Source organism: Aquarana catesbeiana, linkage group LG09 (assembly GCF_042186555.1).
Source record: "Aquarana catesbeiana isolate 2022-GZ linkage group LG09, ASM4218655v1, whole genome shotgun sequence".
Taxonomy (NCBI): Eukaryota; Metazoa; Chordata; class Amphibia; order Anura; family Ranidae; genus Aquarana; species Aquarana catesbeiana.
Window position 1 is genome coordinate 70,267,971 of NC_133332.1, and position 21,914 is coordinate 70,289,884.

Sequence of the window (21,914 nt, forward strand, 5' to 3'; positions counted from 1 at the left end):
CACCAATCATGGAACAATAACTTGAAAACCTGTCAGTAGCAGGCTTTTAGTAGCGGACTGTCATTGGCGAAGAGGCATCTAGTTACTTACTAGATGGGCAGAGCTTCGATTATGTGATTGGGCGAGGGGAAAATCTAACCTTACTAACTCCGCCCGGTTTTACTGTGACCCGGAAGTAGCCGCACATGGTGTACTGTGTGTGGGTCGGGTCTTGGGGGCTCTTCAAGGTGAGTGAGGATAGCAAGGCATGCTGGGACTTCTAGTGTGTATTAATGAAGTGTATGAATGTATAGGGAGGCAGACTGTAATCCCCAATGATAGAACTACACAGGGAGATCAGCTTCATGCTGGTGAAGGAGATCACTGCTGATAATGGGGCGGCACAGTGGTGTAGTGGTAGCACTCTCGCCTAGCAGTAAGAAGGGTCGCTGGTTCGAATCTCCAACCACGACACTACCTGCCTGGAGTTTGCATGTTCTCCCTGTGTCTGCGTGGGTTTCCTCCGGGTACTCCGGTTTCCTCCCACACTCCAAAGACATGCTGGTAGGTTAATTGGATCCTGTCTAAATTGTCCCTAGTATGTATGAATGTGAGTTAGGGACCTTAGATTGTAAGCTCCTTGAGGGTAGGGACTGATGTGAATGTACAATGTATATGTAAAGCGCTGCGTAAATTGACGGCGCTATATAAGTACCTGAAATAAATAAATAAATAAATAAATAATCACCTTATGTGCAGCACATGACTGGTGTGTGAGAGGTGAATGTCAGCATGGAGGCCTCCCCTGAGATACATCACAGACACATTATTCCTTTTCATATTTATCAGCACAATTTTATACGATCGATATATATATATATATATATATGACATACACCCACCGACCACTTTATTAGGTACACCTCGCTAGTACCAGGTTGGACCCCCTTTTCCCTTCAGACCTGCCTTCATTCTTCATGGTATAGATCCAATGAGTTGTTGGAAACATTCCTCAGAGATTTTGGTCCATAGTGACATGATAGCATCACTCAGTTGCTGCAGATTTGTTGGCTGCACATCCATGTTGCGAATCTCCCATTCCACCACATCCCAAAGGTGCTCTATTGGATGAGATCTGGTGAGTGTGGAGGACATTGGAGTACAGGGACCTCATTGTCATGTTCAAGAAACCAGTGGTGAGATGATTTGATCTTTGTGATATGGTGCATTATCCTGCTGGAAGGAGCCATCAGAAGATGTGTACACTGTAGTCATAAAGGGATGGACATGGTCAGCAACAATACTCAGGTGGGCCGTGGTGTTTAAATGATACTCAATTGGTACTAAGAGGCCCAAAGTGTGCCAAGAAAATATCCCCCCCCCCACCATTACACCACCAGCCTGAACTGTTGATACAAGACAGGATGGATCCATACTTTCATGTTGTTTACACCAAATTCTGACCCTACAATATGAATGTCTCAGCGAAATCCAGACTCATCAGACCAGACAATGTTTTTCCAATCTTCTATTGTCCAATTTTGGTGATCCTGTGTGAGTTGTAGCCTCAGTTTCCTGTTCTTAGCTGACAGGAGTGGCCTTCTGCTGCTGTAGCCCATCTGCTTCAAGGTTTGATGTGTTGTGTGTTCAGAGATGGTGTTCTGCATACCTTGGTTGTACCGAGTGGTTATTTGAGTTACTGTTGCCTTTCTATCATCTGGAACCAGTCTGCCCATTCTCCTCTGACATCAACAAGACATTTTCATCCACACAACTGCCGCTCACTGGATATTTTCTTTTTTTCAGACCATTCTCTGTAAACCCTAGAGATGGTTGTGTGTGAAAATCCCAGTAGATCAGCAGTTTTTGAAATGCTCAGACCAGCCCGTCTGGCACCAACAACCATGCCACGTTCAAAGTTACTTAAATCCCCTTTTTTTCCCTTATTATGATGCTCCGTTTGAACTTCAGCAAGTCGTCTTCACCACATCTAGATGCCTAAATGCATTGAGTTGCTGCCATGTGATTGATTTAACAATTTGTGTTACCACACAATTGAACAGGTGTACCTAATAAAGTGATCGGTTGGTGTGTGTGTATATATATATGTAAAAACTGTGCTAATGTATCATTACAAATAAACACTAAAAAAAAATTTCAATAAGCAGCAGCTCAATGTGAGATATACACAGAAAAACATAAGAAAGAAGAAGCCGCACTAATAAAGTCCAATTACCAGAGAATTGATTGTAGAAATGGAAGACATCTCTCATAAGGCAAAAAAATGTGGGATAATATTCATCAATTGTTCAATTAACACCACAGTGAGTTCATTCAATAAGTGTGCCACCACCTTAAGAAAAAATCGCTTACCAGATTGCAAGCAAAACCAGCATGTGGCTATTGCCCAGCCAAGGCCTGTGCTTGCACCGAAGATCGTAGAGATAGGCAATGGATGGATGATTTCACAGATATATTCAAACACTGGTGAGACCACTAAATCAGCAACTCACTCAGCAGTAACCCAGAAGAAAGAGAACTACCATAGTGTAATATTGCCTAATGGATATTTATTTGTAAAAAACAGTATTGCACTTACATCATAGAAGTTTAAAAATTGCCCATAAAATTACAAAGCCAGCCGGCTGCAAACAAAACCCCCGTCCTCCTAGCGAGACAGCGTGGTGACGTCAGCATGTATCCTACAGACGTGTTTCGTCATATGTGACGTCAATGGGGAACCAAACTGACGTCACATATGACCAAATGCGTCTGAAGGAGGATACATGCTGACGTTATATATTATACACACCCGGTAAATATATTTCTAAAGGTGCTTTTGACAAGAAATTTTCACCACAGTAACAAGCCATCCAATCCATACATACAAAGAAACCAAAACAAATAAGTTCAGCAATTAAGTTATGTGCAATAAAATGGAATGACGCATGGAAAAAGTATGAACACATGAAGAAAAACTGAGGTGCAAAAGGTATGGAGAGCCAAGACACCAACTGAAATCTATCAGTAATTAGAAAGCAATCTGGACCCTTGTCAGTGCAAATTAATATCAGCTGGTTCAGTCTCACCCGATGGCCTATAAAAAAAGAAAGGTGTCTTGTTACCAAGGTGTTACACAAACATCTCATGATGGGTAAAAGCAAAGAGCTCTCTCCATACCTTCACAACCTTATTATTGCAAAACATACTGAAGGATTTCTAAACTTCTGAATGTTCCAGTGAGCACTGTTGGGACCATAATCTGGAAGTGGAAAGAACATAATTTCACCATAAACTGACGACGACCAGGTGCTCCTTATGAGATTTCTGACAGAGAGCGAAAAGAATTATCAGAAGAGTTCTCCAAGAGCCAATGACCACTTGTGGAGAGCTTCAGAAAGACCTGGAATTAGCAGGTACAATTGTTTCAAAGAAAACAATAAGTAATGCACTCAACTGCCATGGCCGGTATGCACGCTCACCGCGCAAGACTCCATTTCTGAAGAAAAAGCATGTTGAAGCTTGTTTAAAGTTTTCTGCACAACATTTAGAAAAGCCTTGGAAATACTGGGAGAATATAATCTGGTCAGATGAGACTAAAATTGAACTCTTTGGATGCCATAATACTCACTGTTTGAAGGTCAAATGGCACTGCATATCACTCCAAAAACACCCCCATACCAACAGTGAAGTATGGAGGTGGGAACATCATGGTGTGGGGCTGTTTTTCAGCATATGGTACTGGCAAACTTCATGTTATTGAAGGAAGGATGAATGGAAAAATGTACCAAGACGTTTGTTGATAAAAATCTGCTGCCATCTAGCAGGATGATGAAGATGAAATGATGGTGGACATTTTAGCAAGACAATGATCCCAAACATAAAGCCAAGGAAACTCTCAATTGGTTTCAAAGAAAGAAAAACGGAAAATTGTATACTCACCTTTCCGTAATTTTCCTTTCCTGTCGCATCTCATGGCAGCATACACCTATGGGTTGTGGCTCCGCCCCCGCAACCTGATAGGACCGCGTAGCTATTAAAGTCTGAGAGAGCCCCTGCCCCAGCATTCTCCGTGTATATATACCTCACCTCAGATGGGTGGGCATTTGTATGCTGCCATGAGATGCGACAGGAAAGGAAAATTACGGAAAGGTGAGTATACAATTTTCCGTTTTCCTGTCGCATCATGGCAGCATACACCTATGGGGAATAACTCGCAAACTGGGTGGGTATGAGCAAAAGATAAGTTTTTTATTTAGAAGGTATTGAGGAGTTAGCCTGAATAATTGCTCTCCCAAACTCTACCGTGGACAATCTAGCGGAGTCCACTTTATAATGAGAGATAAAAGTGGTTTTCGAAGACCAAGTGGCTGCTTTGCAGATGGTTTCGGCTGATACCCTGCAGTAGGCCGCCCAGGAGGTCGCCATTGCCCTTGTGGAGTGTGCCCTTAAGCCCTCAGGTACTCGTGCATTGTTAGATGCGTAAGCTCTCTTAATGATCTTCACCAACCATGCTGCGATGGTGCGAGAGGTTGCTGCTTGTCCTCTTCTAAACCCATGAGGAATGACCAGTAGGTCCTCTGTCTTCCTTAAATTGCTGGTTGCCAGGAGGTAGGCCTGGATATTCGACTTTATGTCAAGCGGATGTGAATCACCCTGTTCTGTGGATAGGGCGGGGAGACATAGTTCTTGGTTAAAGTGGAAAGATGATGACACTTTCGGGATGAAGCGATCCGATGGTTTTAAGACTACTTTGTCTGGATAGAACATCAAGTATGGTTCCTTAGCCTGTAAGGCCTGAATTTCCGATACCCTTTTAGCTGATGTAATTGCTATTAGGAAAGTGACTTTGAGAGTTAGGTCCCACAGGGAAACATTCTCTAACGGAAAAAATGGCTCATGGGATAAGGCTTCCAAAACTACTGAAAGATCCCATGTCGGGAAGGAAGGTTTCCTAGGTGGTCTCAGCTTTAGGCAAGCCTTCTGAAATTGGATGATGAGAGGTTCTTGAGCCCATTTCACTCCTGTCATAGCGGATAGGGCTGATACATGTACCTTCAGGGTACTAGACCTAAGACCTTTATCTAGACCTAACTGGAGGAACTGATGGAGATGCCGGGTTCCAGGATTGCTGTTGTGCGACTAAGAGAAAACTCTCCCAGACCCTTTTATAGGTTTTATTGGTCGTGGATTTTCTGGCCTGGAGGAGAGTGTCTATCACTTTCTGGGAGCAACCTTGGACTAAGAACCTAGTCCTTTCAATCTCCATGCTGTTAGATGCAGCCTCTCCGGAAATGGGTGAAGGAGTTGCCCCTGCGACAGTATATCCGCTGTCATTGGGAGTGTCAGTGGTTCTGCTGTGCTCAATTGGAGGAGCGTCGTAAACCATGGTCGTCTCGGCCAAAATGGGAGGACTGCTAGCACTGTGGCTTTCGACCTCTTGAGTCTGAGTAAGAATCTCGGAATGAGTGGTGTTGGCGGAAATATGTACCCCAAACGGAAGTTCCAGTCGTGTTGTAGGCAATCCGTGCCTTCTGCCGATGGGAAAGGAATTCTGGCTAGATATCTCTGGCATTTCGTGTTGACCGGTGTTGCTGCCAGGTCTATATCCGGTATCCCCCAGGTCTGGGTTATGAGGGTAAAGGCTTGGTGACTTAAGGCCCACTCGTTGTTTGATACAAAGGTCCGACTTAGAGAGTCGGCTAGTTGATTTTGGACTCCTGGGACATACGCTGCCGTTAATCCCGACAGGTTCAGCTGTGCCCACTCGAAGACTGGACGGACTTCCCGCATCATGGAGCGACTCCTGGTGCCCCCCTGCCTGTTGATATAGGCAACTGCCACTCTGTTGTCCAATTTTAGCAGGACCTCTTTCCCCCTGAGGAGGGGGCTGAAGGCTAACAGAGCTTGGAAAGCTGCTTTCATCTCCAATATATTTGAAACCACGTTCTGTGTTCTGAATGTCCAAAGGCCCTGGACTGCGTGATGGCGGTAGTGTGCCCCCCAGCCCTTCAGGCTGGCGTCTGAAGTGATTATTTCCTGAGGAAGAGGGACTATATGCCTGCATCTCTTCAGATTGTTCAATCTGGTCCACCACCAGAGTGATTGTTTTATTTCTTTCTGGACTGCGATCAGCTGAGACAATGATACCCCGTTCCATTGTTTTAACAATGATGCTTGCAGAGGTCTGGTGTTCCATTGGGCCCATTGTACCATTGGGATGGTTGCTGAGAATGACCCCAGTATGCTGAGGTACTCCCGGGCTGGTAGTGTGGTAGAGGCTAATAACTTTCTTGCCTTCTGAATGAGGCTGGGAATTTTTTCCTGCGGAAGTTCCACCGTATTGAGACGGGTGTCTAGTTCCGCCCCCAGGAATATCATTCTCTGAGTGGGCTGCAGATTGCTTTTCCCCCCGTTTATGATCCAGCCGAAGTTTTGTAGGGTGGTAATCAGAATGGATCGATGCAGTAGAAGGGAATCCTGATTGTCTGCTAGCAAAAGGATGTCGTCCAGGTAATGATGGACCCTCAATCCTTGTTCTCTTAGTAAGGCTATTACTGGCAGTAAGATTTTTGTGAATGTCCTTGGAGCGGTGGAGATCCCGAACGGGAGGCTTCGGAATTGAAAATGATGCAGACCTACCGCAAAGCGGAGACATTTTTGGAATGAGATATGAATGGGGACGTGCAGATAGGCGTCTTGTAAATCGACGGAAAGCATCCAATCCCCGATATTCATGGCCCGAAGAATTGACTGGAGGCTCTCCATTTTGAATGTCTCGACTAAGATTGAGCGATTGAGATTCTTTAGATCTAAGACAGGGCGTAGATCCCCCGATTTCTTCTTCACCAGAAACAACGGGGAGTAGAATCCCGTTGACCTTTGGGATATTGGAACTTCCACTATGGCTTCCTTTTGTAACAGGTCTTGGACGTACTTTGTCAGTAGCATCCTTTTTTCCCGAGATGCAGGTAATCTGGTTACAGAGAATTGGTCTCTTGGAGCCCGTGTCTTGAATTTCCATTTGTGGCCGAACTGGACAGTGTCTATCGTCCATGGGTCCTTTATTGTATCCGCCCAGACCTGCTTGAAACTCATGAGTCTGGCCCCCACTAAAGCTGGTTGGGCGGACGCACCTTCAAAAAAACTTTTGTTCCCCTGACGCAGGGGTCTTAGACTTTTGGAGCTTGAGGAATGATGACTGGGGATTCTTCCAGTTCCTCCTATACTCTTTTCCGGGCCTGTAGGATCTTGCCTCTCTGTATTTATCTGGCAGATTTCTTCTAGAAACCGGTGGTCTCTGCTGCCTGGGCCTCCTATCTGAAGGGATGAGTCCCCGATTTTCCCCCCGTGACTTTAGAAATAGCCACGTCCAGTTTTTCTCCAAAAAGGTTTACGCCATCAAAGGGTATTTTGCACCAATTGGATTTTGAGGAGGGATCTGCCGACCAGGGTTTTAACCAGAGCGCCCTTCTGGCCATTACTGAGCTTAACATTGCTCTTGAAGTGGTTTTAATTATATCCACAGAGGCTTCTGCGACAAAGTCGCCTGCAAGACTAAGTTCTTGGAGTGCTGAGATAACTTTCTCCTGCTCTATTCCTTCTGATACCAGCTTCTCGGCCATCGTGGACCAGCTTGAGATAGCCTTACCGACGGCAGCCAATGCTATTGCTGGCCTGCAAGCGCCACCTGCCGAGAGGTAGGTTCTCTTAAGATCCAGATCGATCTTTCTATCCAGGACATCTTTGAATGTGACTGCATCCTCTATTGGAAGTGTTACGTGCCTGGCGAGGCGCATTAGGGAGGAGTCGACCACTGGAGGAGATATTAGTGGGTTGACGTTAGGCTCTTTAAGTGGATAGAGTTTTGATAATCTGTTGCTGAGGCCAGTTTTTTTCTCTGGCTTTTGCCACTCATCCTTAATTAGATCCTCAAGTTCCTCAATGAACGGGAAGTTCTCTGGGTCTTTTTTAAGATTTGGAAAGTATTTCCTCACTTTTTGAGGAGTTTCTTTTTCTTCCACCCAGTCGATCGCCTCTTTTACTGACTTCACGAATGGGTCGATCAATGAGAAGTCGAAGCCGGTGGATACCTCCTAGATCATCAGTGTCAGAGAGAGGGTCTGACGTCTTTGATGATGATGGGGCAGTGGATGAGGTACTTTGTATAGGTCTGCTGGCTTCTGGCTCTGCGACTTGTGGTGGATCAATTGGTTCTCTTGCCTCTGTTTCTCTGTCCTTAGTTGCCTCAATGAAGCATGTGCGACAGGCCAGTTTGTCTGGAAGTGCTGTAGCACCGCAAATCCAGCAGGAGTTCCCGGGTGGACGGGAAGGCTGGGTGACAGGAAATTTCCTGCGCGCAGGGGATTTTTTGTGGTGGGAGCGACTATGCCTTGATCTTGATCGGCTTCTCCTGCGACTTGATCTGCTCCTCCTGCGACTTGAGCGGCTTCTGCGACTTGAGCGACTTCTGCCGCGCTCTGAGCGACTCTGCCTGTGGCTTGAGCGGCTCCTTCTTGAAGGCTCCCCTCGTCTTGAATGTGACGATCTGGAAGACCTGGTGGGGCTGTTCAATTTAAACAGCATTAGTGAGGGCTTTCTTTTTCCTTCTCTTCATACTTACCCATCATCCCCTCTTACCTAGTAGGCTGGCGATGGTCTACCTGGGCAACGGTCTCCATGAAAGGTGATGAATCAACCTATAATTATATAGGTGGCTTAGCATGCATGGGATAGCAGATAGTAAACAAGCAAAGAAAAAAGCCATCATAGATCTTACCTGGGCGTGGAGATAGCAAGAGAGAGACAGGGTAGAACAGCTGGGTAGAGTAGCAACAGAAATCCGGTCAAAATTCCCCCTTACAGGCTCAGGAGAGAAGAGACAAGAAAATGCTGACATTACAGCATTTTTAAACTTGCCGCCGTCCTGGGGTGATGACGTCACGCTCGAGCATGCTCAGATGCGCTCTGAGGCCTCCGACGCCATTTTGGAAGCTGGAAAGTGGGATATCCTGACAAGCTGGAGCTATGGAGACAGACAGGAGGGGAAGTTACCCACAGGTGCACAGAAAGGAGCTGGAGACCACTGCGATCCATAAACCTGTTTAAGGTTTGTAATGTATTGTAACATACCCCTGAGACCATCAGAGTGGGGTTCCTTCCATTGAGCTCATTTAGAGGCTGTACAGGATAGGACTTCCACCCAGGAGAGGCTAGAACCTGGCTGGGGCGAATGTTTTAGGTAAGGGATGCATGTTTTCGGTCCTTGACAGGTGAGGGAAAAAAAGGAGAATGCTGGGGCAGGGGCTCTCTCAGACTTTAATAGCTACGCGGTCCTATCAGGTTGCGGGGGCGGAGCCACAACCCATAGGTGTATGCTGCCATGATGCGACAGGAAATAAAGCTGCTAGAATGGCCCAGCCAATCACCTGACTGGAATCCAATAGAAAATCTATGGAAAGAAGAGAGATCAGAGTTCATAGAAGAGGCCCACAGAACCTTCAAGATTTGAAGAATGGACCAAAACCACACCTGAGCAATGCATGTGACTAGTTTCTCCATACAGGAGGCGTCTTGAAGCTGTCATTACCAACAAAGGATTTTGTACCAAGTATTTTAAATTTCAGTTGGCGTGTTCAATACTTTTTCCCTGTATCATTCTATTTTATTACACAGAACTTCATTTCTGACCGCATTTGTTTTGGTTTCTTTGTATGTATGGGTTGTTTTTGACATGTGGTGAAAAATGTTATGTCAATGGCACCTTTTTAGAAATGGATTTACCTAGAAAAATGGTGACGTGTTCAATACTTATTTTAACCGGTGTGTGTGTGTGTGATATATATGTGTAGCACTGTCCTAGCACAGGACTTGGCTCCTTCTGTAATCAAGGGAGCAGAGATTGTCTGTCTGGCCTGGGGTTCTAAGGGGTTTTTTTTCCAGAGATTTTATACATATACAGTATCTCACAAAAGTAAGTACACCCCTCACATTTTTGTAAATATTTTATTATATCTTTTCATGTGACAACACTGAAGAAATGACACTTTGCTACAATGTAAAGTAGTGATTGTACAGCTTGTATAACAGTGTAAATTTGCTGTCCTCTCAAAATAACTCAACACACAGCCATTAATGTCTAAACCGCTGGCAACAAAAGTGAGTAACACCCCTAAGTGAATTAAAAAATTGGGCTCAAAATGTCAATATTTTGTGTGGCCACCATTATTTTCCAGCACTGCCTTAACCCTCTTGGGCATGGAGTTCACCAGAGCTTCACAGGTTGCCACTGGAGTCCTCTTCCACTCCTCCATGATGACATCACGGAGCTGGTGGATGTTACAGACCTTGCCCTCGTCCACCTTCCGTTTCAGGATGCCCCTCAGATGCTCAATAGGGTTTAGGTCTGGAGACATGCTTGGTCACCTTTTACCCTCAGCTTCTTTAGCAAGGCAGTGGTCGTTATGTTGGAATACTGCCCTGTGGCCCAGTCCCCGAAGGGAGGGGATCATGCTCTGCTTCTGTATGTCACAGTACATGTTGGCATTCATGGTTCCCTCAATGAACTGTAGCTCCCCAGTGCCGGCAGCACTCATGCAGCCCCAGACAATGACATCCCACCACCATCTTGACTTTAGGCAAGACACACTTGTCTTTGTACTCCTCACCTGGTTGCCGCCACACACGCTTGACACCATCTGAACCAAATAAGTTTATCTTGGTCTCATCAGACCACAGGACATGGTTCCAGTAATCCATGTGCTTAGTCTGCTTGTCTTCAGCAAACCGTTTTGCGGGCTTTCTTGTGCATAATCTTTAGAAGATGCTTCCTTCTGGGACGAAAGCCATACAAACCAATTTGATGCAGTTTGCAGTATATGGTCTGAGCACTGACAGGCTGACCCCCCCACCCCTTCAACCTCTGCAGGAATGCTGGCAGCACTCATACGTCTTTTTCCCAAAGACAACCTCTGGATATGAAGCACGTGCTGCTGAGCACCTGCACTCAGCTTCCGTGGTGGGACATGGTGAAGCCTGTTCTGAGTGGAACCTGTTCCTCTTCAAGTTTCTGATACTACGCCTTACTGATCCACCGCCGTATGGTGAGCTGGGTCCACCACTCCCGGTAAGGGTACCTTATTCTTCCTTTGCCCTTTCGATGGTGTCAGCACTCCTGGGTGTATACTCACCACCGAATGTACCTACTTTGAAGATCACTGATTTTATTTGAAGATATTCCCTCAGTCCTCTCTCCCAATTATCACCACCTTTTGGAACTTTTATATTGTCACTTTCCACTCATTCACATATTGTTTCATTCACGTTTTTGCTTTTTATTTATCACTTGTATTTTTTGGTATGCACCTTTTTTTTTGCACTGTACCACATTTATATATATGTTTATTCACATATATCCATATATATGTAATGCTTATATATAATATCCGATGATAGTTTACAGTGAGTGATTCACTGCTGCATATCACTCCCTCCATTTCGCCTTACGGTGTTTACACATTATTCACACGTTTGTCTCTTGAGAGCAACTACTTTTTTAGGTAGACCTATTTTTATTTGAACAAATTTTCTAGCGCGACATTTTTAGTCTCACATTCCTATTACAATTAATCATATTGTTGTGTTGGCTGCTTTTGTACTATAGGTTGGCACAGTATTTTATACCTTTTCAGCTCAGTTTCAGGGTCTTGGCAATCTTCTTATAGCCTATGCTATATTATAAAATATTTACAAAAATGTGAGGTGTGTGTGTGTGTGTGTATATGTGTGTGTGTATATGTATGTATATATGTATATGTATGTGTGTGTGTATATATATATATATATATATATATATATATATATATATATATATATATATATATATATATATATATATATATATATATATATATATATATATATAAAATTATATTTTGTGTGTGTATATATACGTAAAACATGATGCTAGGCAGTAATCCAGGTCACACTCTATCCCTCTGTCTTGACAGATAACATCTACCTGAGCCAGAATGGTCTTTGCTGGAATTCGGAGCCTGGTCTCTGCACCTTGGACATGGGGTAAGTCTGTTCTTCAGCATTGTCCGTTGATGCTGAGCCTAAGCACAATAAATGCTTGAACACAGAAGGGTTACTTATTCAGTGGTGTGTTTTTTCAAAGTGATTTTTCAAAAAAATTGAAGCATTGAGACATGGATGGAGGAGTTTGCTTTGAATATTAAAAGGTGAATGAATAAATGTTTTCAGCTTGTGGTGCTCAGATAGAATTTAGTTCCACTTTAGAAAGGAACTCGTCTGTCCGGGACTCTCAGCAGCTACAAAAAGCATAGCTGCTGACTTTTAATAAACACACTTACCTGTCCCACGGTCCAGCGATGCGGCCGCCTGGAGCCTTGCTCTTCTTTCCCTCCTCTCTGCGGCGCCATCATAGCAACTGTGGGCACCCGGCTGTGGCAGCTTATGGGGAGAAACCACAGAGCTTAGGGGGGAACCTGAAGGTTCGACACTCCTGAAGTTTCAGTTTCTGAAATTTCCTCAGCAGATGATTTTTCTTCACTGTCGCCATGTGTTTCAGGTTGATTTTAAAGGGGTGCTGGCTGCACCTATGATTTCTGGGCTCCCAAAAAGTATAGGATTTGATGCACATGGGCTAATCTGCCTAAGTGGGCATCAGATTAGTGGAGAATGTAGCTGCTGCCTGCTTTACACAATGCATGTGCACTATGAGCTCCACAACAGTGTGTTTGCATAATAACAAAAAATAAAAGTATACCTAAAGGTTTTTTTTTTTCCCTTTTTCTAGTTTTGGAGAGAGTGGAGAGGCATTAGAACACCTGTCAGACTTTTTTTTTATTGCTGTGTCTGCATTAGGGAGATTCTCCCTCTCTATCATCGAGAATGAGAGAAAGAAAATCCCCATATTTTTAGGTTGTCATATTTTTGGGGAAATCTACCAATAAGGACATTTAGTTCTGGTAACAACCAGGGGATTCTCTCACTTCCTGTTTGGCTATGGGATAGGAAGTAAGGGGAAATCTCCGCAATGGGACACAGATGGCAAGAAAACTGACAGGGGTTATAACCCTCCTTTTTACTCTATCCAAAAGGAGAAAAAAAACTAAAATTGTGCCATACTTACTGTCTTTTTTGTTTTTCCCCGGTGCCCAGCCATGGCAGCATACCTGTGATCATATGCTGCCGTGGAGGCACCAGAAAAACATTTTGCCCTTAATTCTACTTTTAAGGATAAGTTCACCTTTTTGGAAAACTTTATATTCCACCTGTATTTAGAATGTAACATGTCCCAGATCCTGCCTCCTCTCCCCCTTGATTCCTCCCTTCCCCCAACCCCCAACCTGCAACAGCGGGCAGGGTATCTGCTCCCCACAAAATGTAAAAACAGCACGGCCATGCAGTGCTCCACCCACACAGCCACATCATTCATTTATAGACTTCTGTGAATGAACTGCGAGGGCGCTGGTGAACGCTCTAGTTGTCCATTGATTCTTCCTGCCATTCAGTAACTGTTTGCCCGTACGTATTGGGGTATGGTCAGACAGTGTACTGAGAGTTGGCAGGATCAAGGCATTACATTGTTATTATAAAAATAATAAATGCACAACTTTTTGCAGGTAAAAAGAAAAAAAAAAATGTGTATTGCATTACTTTTATTTTGCAGCTTGTAAGGCATTGCACCCGTGATCTGCTGATCGCGGGTGCAATGCCTTACAAGCTGCAGAGTTTAAAAAAAAAAAAAAATTATGCACATTTTTTTTAGCTGCAAAAAGATGTGCATGTGTTTTTTTTTTTTTTTTTTTTTTTTTTTTTTTTTTTTGTAAAAGTTGAACTTGGCCTTTTAAAATGCACCTGCAAAAAAGCATTTAAATAATCTTCTCTCCTGTTTTCCACAGTGAAGAGAAATTGTCCGCTGAGGAGTCCTCAGAAACCAACACTTCAGCAGTGTGAACCTCCAGGTCCCCCTGAGCTCTGTGGCTCCTCCTGCCAACCCCTACATCACTAGAAGACACAGGTTGATTTATTAAAGGCAAATCTACTGTGCACTGCAAGTGCAGTTGTTCCAGAGCTTAGTAAATGAGGCAAAGCTTCACTTTGCAAAGAATACCCAACGCATGCAAGAAAAATAAAATAAAAGCCTTTTTTCTTGCATACAATTGGATGATCGAAATCAGCAGCAACTCCCCTCCTTTTACTAAGCTGTGGCGCAACTACACTCGCAGTGCACAGTATATTTTGGCTTCATTAAATCAACCCCATAGTATTGATGTAGAGGTTGGTGGAAGGAACCAATGAGCACAGCAGGACCAATAGTTCTTCTTTGCAGGTGCTGCTTTATATTGGCTTTAGCAGCACAGAATTCTCAATGGAAATCTTTTTTACTGGTAATGTTTCATTCTACTCCCTACTTGTATACCGTTTTTCATCCTGAATATTTACAACTTTTCGGTTATAGGATCCTCCTTCTTTCGGACAGTTGTACCAAATTACTGCGCTCTTCCACTTACAGCGTCCCGAAGCATGGCCACCCTAAATCAGATGCATCGAGCTGGCAGACCCAAGCGTCCTCCTCCCAAAGTAGGACCTTTAGGTGGCTGTCCTCAGTTGAAGGGTGTTGTCCTGAAGACCATGATCCGCAAACCCAAGAAACCCAACTCCGCAAACCGCAAGTGTGCCCGTGTGCGGCTTAGCAGTGGCAAAGAAGTGGTGGTTTTTATTCCAGGCGAAGGACATAATCTGCAGGAACACAGCATTGTCCTGGTGGAAGGTGGCCGTACGCAGGACCTTCCCGGGGTGAAACTTAAAGTGGTGCGGGGAAAATATGACTGTGCCCATGTGAAGAAAAAGTAGTAACGGACGTTGGGCAACCTGTCATTAATTCTCCACCAATTCCTGAGCCAGAGGAGTATACAAAAATCCGTACAGCAAGATCAGAGATTTTATTTTTATTTGGGGTCTTCCAGTGGCATCCCGCGTCTCCACCAGCAAAAGTTCCCTCAGCCAGTTATTTTGTGTTCCTTGGAGTCCGACTCGTGGTGCTGCAATCTCTGAGATTAAGAATAAAACCTAACAGAAGCAGCAAGACTCTTATAATGGTTGCAGAAGTTGGCAAAATGGGGTGCAGGGATCTGACCTCTGGAACTACTAGAGATATTAGGAGGCTGATGGGATGATTTAACCCACCTATATCCATCCAAGATCAGTTATGGACGAAGTGGCCCTTAGGTTTTTATGGACTTCAGGATTCTGTCTCTTGTGCACTTCTGTTTTCAACGAAAATTTCTGCTATTAAAATGTGTATTTTTTTTCAAACTCACATTTTTGGGGAAAGCAAAATATAAATTTGGGAATATGATGGTGTATTTGGAGTGATTTCCATTTGAAAATTCACTTTCGCTATGTTTCCAATATGGTGCTATGTTGCCAAACACTTAGCACTACCATATTACAGTATTGGTATCATTTTATCAGCAATGTAACCTGCTTCCATGCTACTAGCTTCATTTGGAAAATGTTCCCACTGCCATGCTACTCAAAGTCAAAATTATTCTGTAGCCAGAACCAATTATTTCAGCTCTGCAAATAAGAGGCAGGCAATTTTGGCTTTTCACACCCTCCTTAATTTGAAAATGGGTGCAGAAGTATTACATGGAAATAAGATATACCTGTTATAACAATAAGGTTTGTACCATCCTCACTATCATAGGCGTTCTGCTTCCGTTGGTTATAGTTCTCTGGGGTGGTATTTAAAGTGAAAGAGGAACTGCAGTCTGTTCACATCATTTGTAATAAAAACATCTTTGCCATTCTGAAGCTTCCCTCCAACTACTTTGCATATTATTTTATATATACTGTGATTCTGTACTTGCGAAATATGCTGCAGAAATCTCCCTCCACTAAGTCTGGCTGCAACGATTTTAACTGTGGGCAGCTGAAGCTGCTGCCTGTTCACTTCCTGGATTTACACAGACACACACCTGCAGCTCTCATTGGCCCTCTTGTGACTCATCTCTAAGCCCCCCCCCCTTCCTGGCAAACACTCAGGAGAGTGAGTGAAAGAGAGAGAGCTGTGTATGATGTCATAAGCCTAGGCTTTTTACCAGACAAAAAACAGGCAGTGGACAGTATAAGGTATTCACTGGTAGAAAAAAAAACATGTTTTACTGTCCAAATTTAACCACTTCACGCAAAACGACGTACCCATACGTCACACTGGAGCGGTGGGGGCATCGGCGGTAAAACGGCGCTATTTTTAGCGCTGCTTTACCGTCGTATTCGACTGCTAGCGGTGCGGTTTTAACCCCCGCTGGCGGCCGAAAAAGGGTTAAAACCGCTCTCATAGCGCCGCTACAGCCGCGCTGCCCCATTGATTTCAATGGGCAGGAGCGGTGAATTCACCGCTCCAAAGATGCTGTTTGCAGGAGTTTTTTTTCTCTCCTGCCAGCTCACCGCTTCAGTGTGAAAGCCCTCACACTGGAGAAACAGTGGCGGCAGTTTTAGGTCAGTTTGCAGGCGCTATTTTTAGCGCAATAACGCCTGCAAACCGCACCAGTGTGCAAGGGGCCTTAGTGGGTGTGCGTGCCTGCCGCATGCTCCGTGAGCGTGCCCCGCGGACTCGATGTCCACTAGGGGCCCGCGATCGGTCTCCTCCACCAGGCAGTCCCACCACCCCCCCCCCCCCACAGTTAGAATCACTCCCTAGGACGCACTTAGCCCCTTGATCGCCCATAGTGTTTAACCCTTCCCTGCCAGTGTCATTTACACAGTAATCAGTGCATTTTTATAGCACTGATCGCTGTATAAATGTCACTGGCCCCAAAAATGTGTCCACCGCAATGTCGCAGTCATGATAAAAATTGCAGATCGCTGCCATTACTAATAGAATAATAATATTACAAATCTATCCCCTATTTTGTAGACGCTATAACTTTTGCACAAACCAATCAATATATGCTTATTGCGATTTTATTTATTTATTTTTTTACCAAAAATATGTAGAAGATTACATATCGGCCTAAACTGAGAAAGAAATTAGTTTTTTTTGGGGGGGATATTTATTATAGCAAAAAGTAAAAAATATTGCTTTTTTTTTTTTTTTTTTCAAAAAAAAAAAAAAGGTGATCAAATACCACCAAAAGAATGCTCTATTTGTGGGGAAAAAAGGGCATCAATTTTGTTTGGGTGCAACGTCGCACGACCGCGCAATTGTCAGTTAAAGCGACGCAGTGCCGTATTGCAAAAAGTGCTCTGGTCAGGAAGGGGTAAATTCTTCTGGGGCTGAAGTGGTTAAGATAAAACTGGTGTCCGCGGTGGATTCGCCACAAGATCACTTTTTTGGCAGCGGGAGAGGTGCCCATCGGTAGCGATTTCGTCCTTTCCCGTGGATGCCTGGCTGCCTGAGTGATGGGAAGATGGCCCCCCGCTCGGCTCCATAGCATGGGAGGGCGGAAGCGATGTCAAACATCACTTCCAACCATAGCTCTTAAAGGAGAATTATTATTTTTTTTATTGCGTTTTTGTGTAAATATGAGATCTAAGGTCTTTTTGACCCCAGATCTCATTATTAAGAGGTCCTGTCAATAAAAGTCACCCAAATTTTTTTTTTTTTTTTTTTTTTAAAAGACTGTGTCAAAATAAAAAATTAAAAGTAAAATAAATACAATTTTTTTTAAAGCGCCCTGTCCTGACAAGCTCGCGCCTAGAAGCGAACGCCTACGTGAGTAGCGCCCGCATATGAAAACTGTGTTCAAACCACACGTGTGAGGTATCGCCGCGATCGTTGGAGCGAGAGCAATAATTCTAGCCCTAGACCTCCCCTGTAACTCAAAACTGGTAACCTGTAGAAAATTTTAAACATCGCCTATGGAGATTTTTAAGGATAAAGGTTTGCCACCATTCCACGAGCGGGCGCAATTTTGAAGCGTGACATGTTGGGTATCAATTTACTCGGCGTAACATTATCTTTCACAATATAAAAAATTGGGCTAACTTTACTGTTAACTTATTTTTTAATTTAAAAAAAATGCGCTTGTAAGACCGCTGTGCAAATACGGTGTGACAAAGTATTGCAACGACCACCCTTTTATTCTCTAGGGCAGGGATATGCAATTAGCGGACCTCCAGCTTTTGCAAAACTACAAGTCCCATCATGCCTCTGCCTCTGGGTGTCATGCTTGTGGCTGTCAGAGTCTTACTATGCCTCATGGGACTTGTAGTTCTGCAACAGCTGGAGATCCGCTAATTGCATATTCTTGCTCTAGGGTGTTGGAAAAAAAATATTTATTGTTTGGGGGGTTCTAAGTAATTTTCTAGCAAAATAAAAACTGATTTTAACTTGTAAACAACAAGTGTAAAAAAGAGGCTCAGTCCTTTAAATGTTAAAACAACAAGGGCAAAAGGATTTAATGAAAAGATGACTGAAGTACCGATTGAACTTGTGGTCAGGCTATGATCATTCAAGTATTTATATACTCTTAAAAAGCAGTACATTGACCTTTGTAGCTGCAGGAACTGTGGAGCCATTCATCCATAAAGTTCACAGGAAAAAGCGCTGAAAACAGTTTTCCCAGCAGTGGCTCAGCAGACCCCTAATATAAACAGAGAGAAGATGCTCTGGAAGAGAGTAACAGGGTGGCCTGGGATGCGGAGTCAAGTAGTAAAAGCACTTACTTTCAAGAGGACGTAAACAAACGTTGTAGCAAATGTTAAAGGAGAAGTCCAGCCTGAGCTCGGTTGGCTGGGCTTCTCTTATGGGTCACAGAAGTGCAATTCGTTTTGCACTCCTGTGACGCGTTTTCAGCAGAGAGCGGTCTGAAGTCCGCTCTCTGCTGACGTCACTGGAATTAGTCCAGGCACCACGTCATCACGACAAAGTCTTCGTCCACCAGGTGCCTGGAGTGATGACAGTCTCAGCCTCTCGGCGAGCCACTGAGACAGCTTCTCCCTGCCCCTCCCCAGCTCAGTGCTCCAATGAGCGCGGAGGAGCAGAGCAGAGAGCTGCTGACTGACAGGCAGCAGCTCTTCGCTCAGGGAGCTGAGAGAACCAAGTCATTGGCGGTGTTCAGTGGCTCGGTTCTCAGTGCAGAGGCGGCGGGGGACAGATACAGCAACACTGAAGAAATGACACTTTGCTACAATGTAAAGTAGTGAGTGTACAGCTTGTATAACAGTGTAAATTTGCTGTCCCCTCAAAATAACTCAACACACAGCCATGAATGTCTAAACCGCTGGCAGCAAAAGTGAGTACACTTCTAAGTAAAAATGTCCAAATTGGGCCCAATTAGCCATTTCTCCTCCCCGATGTCATGTGATTCGTCGGTGTTACAAGGTCTCAGGTGTGAATGGGGAGCAGGTGTCTTAAATTTGGTGTTATCGCTCTCACTCTCTAATACTGGTCACTGGAAGTTCAACATGGCACCTCATGGTAAAGAATTCTCTGAGGATATGAAAAAAAGAAATGTTGCTCTACATAAAGATGGCCTAGGCCAGTGATGGCGAACCTTGGCACCCCAGATGTTTAGGAACTACATTTTCCCATAAGCTCAACAACACTGCAGAGTGCATGAGCATCATGGGAAATGTAGTTCCAAAACATCTGGGGTGCCAAGGTTCACCAACACTGGCCTAGGCTATAAGAAGATTTCCAAGATCCTGAAACTGAGCTGCAGCATGGTGGCCAAGACCATACAGCAGTTTAACAGGACAGGTTCCACTCAGAACAGGCCTTGCCAGGATCAACAAAGAAATTGAGTGTAAGTGGTCAGCGTCATATCCAGAGGTTGTCTGGAGGTACTCACTTTTGTGAGATACTGTCTAAGCATTGCTGTCCTGTTCTGGGGTGTTCCATCAGCGTCTCTAGAATGGTGGCTGAGCTGTCGCTGTCAACTACTGGTGAGCAGGAGACAGGCGGATGGGCTCCTGATGATATCAGCACTGCACAGCCAATCACAGCGCTGTATAATTGGGAGCCCCCATTTGGCAGCCTCGGGCATCACTGCCCAATTAAAGTGCTGGCTTCCACCAGCATAAAGGGGTTAGAGCAATTTGCTTTCCCTATGTTTACAGAGACCAATGCAAATATAAACTATTAAAGTGGTTGTAAAGACAGAAGGCTTTTTATCTTAATGCATTATAGAGGAAGTAAACCCTGATGGGTTTTACTTCCTCTTTATTCCCCTGCAAAGTAAAAGCATAATGGGCTAGTATGCATCGCATACTAGCCCATTATGTGCCACTTACCTGCTAACGAAGCCCGCAATGTCCCCGCTGGTGGAAGCATCCATCTTCACTCCTCTTCCTTTCGGGGGCCGCGGACTCCAGCTCTGTGACTAGCCGCAGTCTCGTGATATCACTCCCGCGCATGCACACCAGAGCCAACCATTACAGCACGGGCCTTATAGAAAGGGCTTTCTATAGGGCCAGAGCCGTGACCGTCGGCTAAGGTAAGCTTTATTATAGGCTTACCTGTAGGTAAAAGTAGTCTGTAAGGGTTTACAACCACTTTAAGATAACCTTCTGTGTGCAGCAGCCCCCCCCCAATACTTACCTGAGCCCCCTTTCTATCCAGCGATGTGTACAAGCGCCTCAGCCATCTGGGACTCTCCCTCCTGATTGGCTGAGGCACAGCAGCGGCGCCATTGGCTACCACTGCTGTCAATCAAAGTCAGTTAGCCAAACAGGAGAGAGAGAGAGCGGGGCCGAACCGCAGCCCTGTGTCTGAATGGACACGGAGCTGCAGCTCGGCTGCCCCGATAGCAAGCTGCTTGCTGTGGGGGTGCTCCACAGGAGGGAGGGGCCAGGAGCACTAAAGAGGGACCATAGAAGAGGATTGGGGCTGCTCTGTGCAAAACCACTTTACAGAGCAGGTAAGTATAACATGTTTGTTATTTTTAAAGGAAAAAAAACGAGACTTTAGTTTTACTTTAAGCTTGCAAACGCCTGACTGGTGCATAATAAGTGAACCAGTATTGTACTCCAGTCTGTCACCTGGGATCCATTGGGCACCATCATCTTGTATTTCACAAAGTAAAGAGATGTTGAATCCAGGCTGTAAGTTAGGACATTATCACACTAATCCAAACACTAAAATGCATTTGCACTGGGGTGTGTTGTGTAGGGGTGGTGAACTGTGTTTTGGTACAATGCATGGTTTACTTTTCTTCTTTTTTTTTTTTTTCTTCTTGTTATTTAACTTTATTGAAGTGTCACAAAACTGCACTTATTTCAACTCTATGCACTGTGGTGTGTTGACATGTGGGTGAGGGGTGTTGCGCTGCAAAAAAATGCAGACATGTTGCATTGTTACTTAATACACTGCAATGCAGAGTTATGGCATGAGCAAACAATTGTTTTAGTTGTGCCTGCACTGATCAATGCAGATAAGCACAGCTCTATGGACATGGTGAGAGCAAGAACCTTACAGCCTGCATATAAGGCACCTCTGCCTTTCCTATAATGATCATATGTCAGCTTCAAGGCAGAGGGATTTGGGGGAGGTCAGGGCTTTGCTGCTGCCATTTGCATACCAGCAACGGTGCTGTTCAGTCTACAAGTTTTGGGGAAAGACTGTTTGCATTTGTAACATCTGATAAAATATATAAGCAAGTTACCACTTTGTTTCCATTCTTGGGAATTTGAAAGGTTCACTGAAAGACAAAAACCGTCTTGGGTTTTAAATAAAGTATTAGAACCTCTGCAGGATTTATCCCTTTTTTTTATACACTACTCAAAAAAAATTAAAGAAACATTTTGAAAACATGTCAGATTGCAATGGGGAAAAATACCATGGTGGATATCTATATTGATATGGACTGGGTAATGTGTTAGGAACGAAAGGATGCCACTTCGTTTGATGGAAATGAAAAATCTTTAACCTACAAAGGGCTGAATTTAAAGACACTCCG

General features: G+C 44.3%; 1 protein-coding gene across 2 annotated transcripts; it reads left to right on the forward strand.

Moving 5' to 3' along the window:
* Window positions 1-89: 89 nt before the first annotated feature.
* MRPS12 (mitochondrial ribosomal protein S12) lies at window positions 90-15,825 on the forward strand. 2 transcript variants are annotated; one of them, XM_073598764.1, is made up of 3 exons: window positions 90-227; window positions 11,988-12,057; window positions 14,522-15,825. In XM_073598764.1, the coding sequence occupies exons 2-3, from the start codon at window positions 12,009-12,011 to the stop codon at window positions 14,860-14,862; spliced, it is 390 nt and encodes a 129-aa protein (XP_073454865.1). In that variant the 5' UTR covers window positions 90-227; window positions 11,988-12,008; the 3' UTR covers window positions 14,863-15,825. The 2 variants fall into 2 exon arrangements, with proteins under 2 accessions (XP_073454865.1, XP_073454864.1); XM_073598763.1 differs by having other exon boundaries at window positions 93-227; window positions 14,468-15,825.
* The last annotated feature ends 6,089 nt before the right edge of the window (window positions 15,826-21,914 follow it).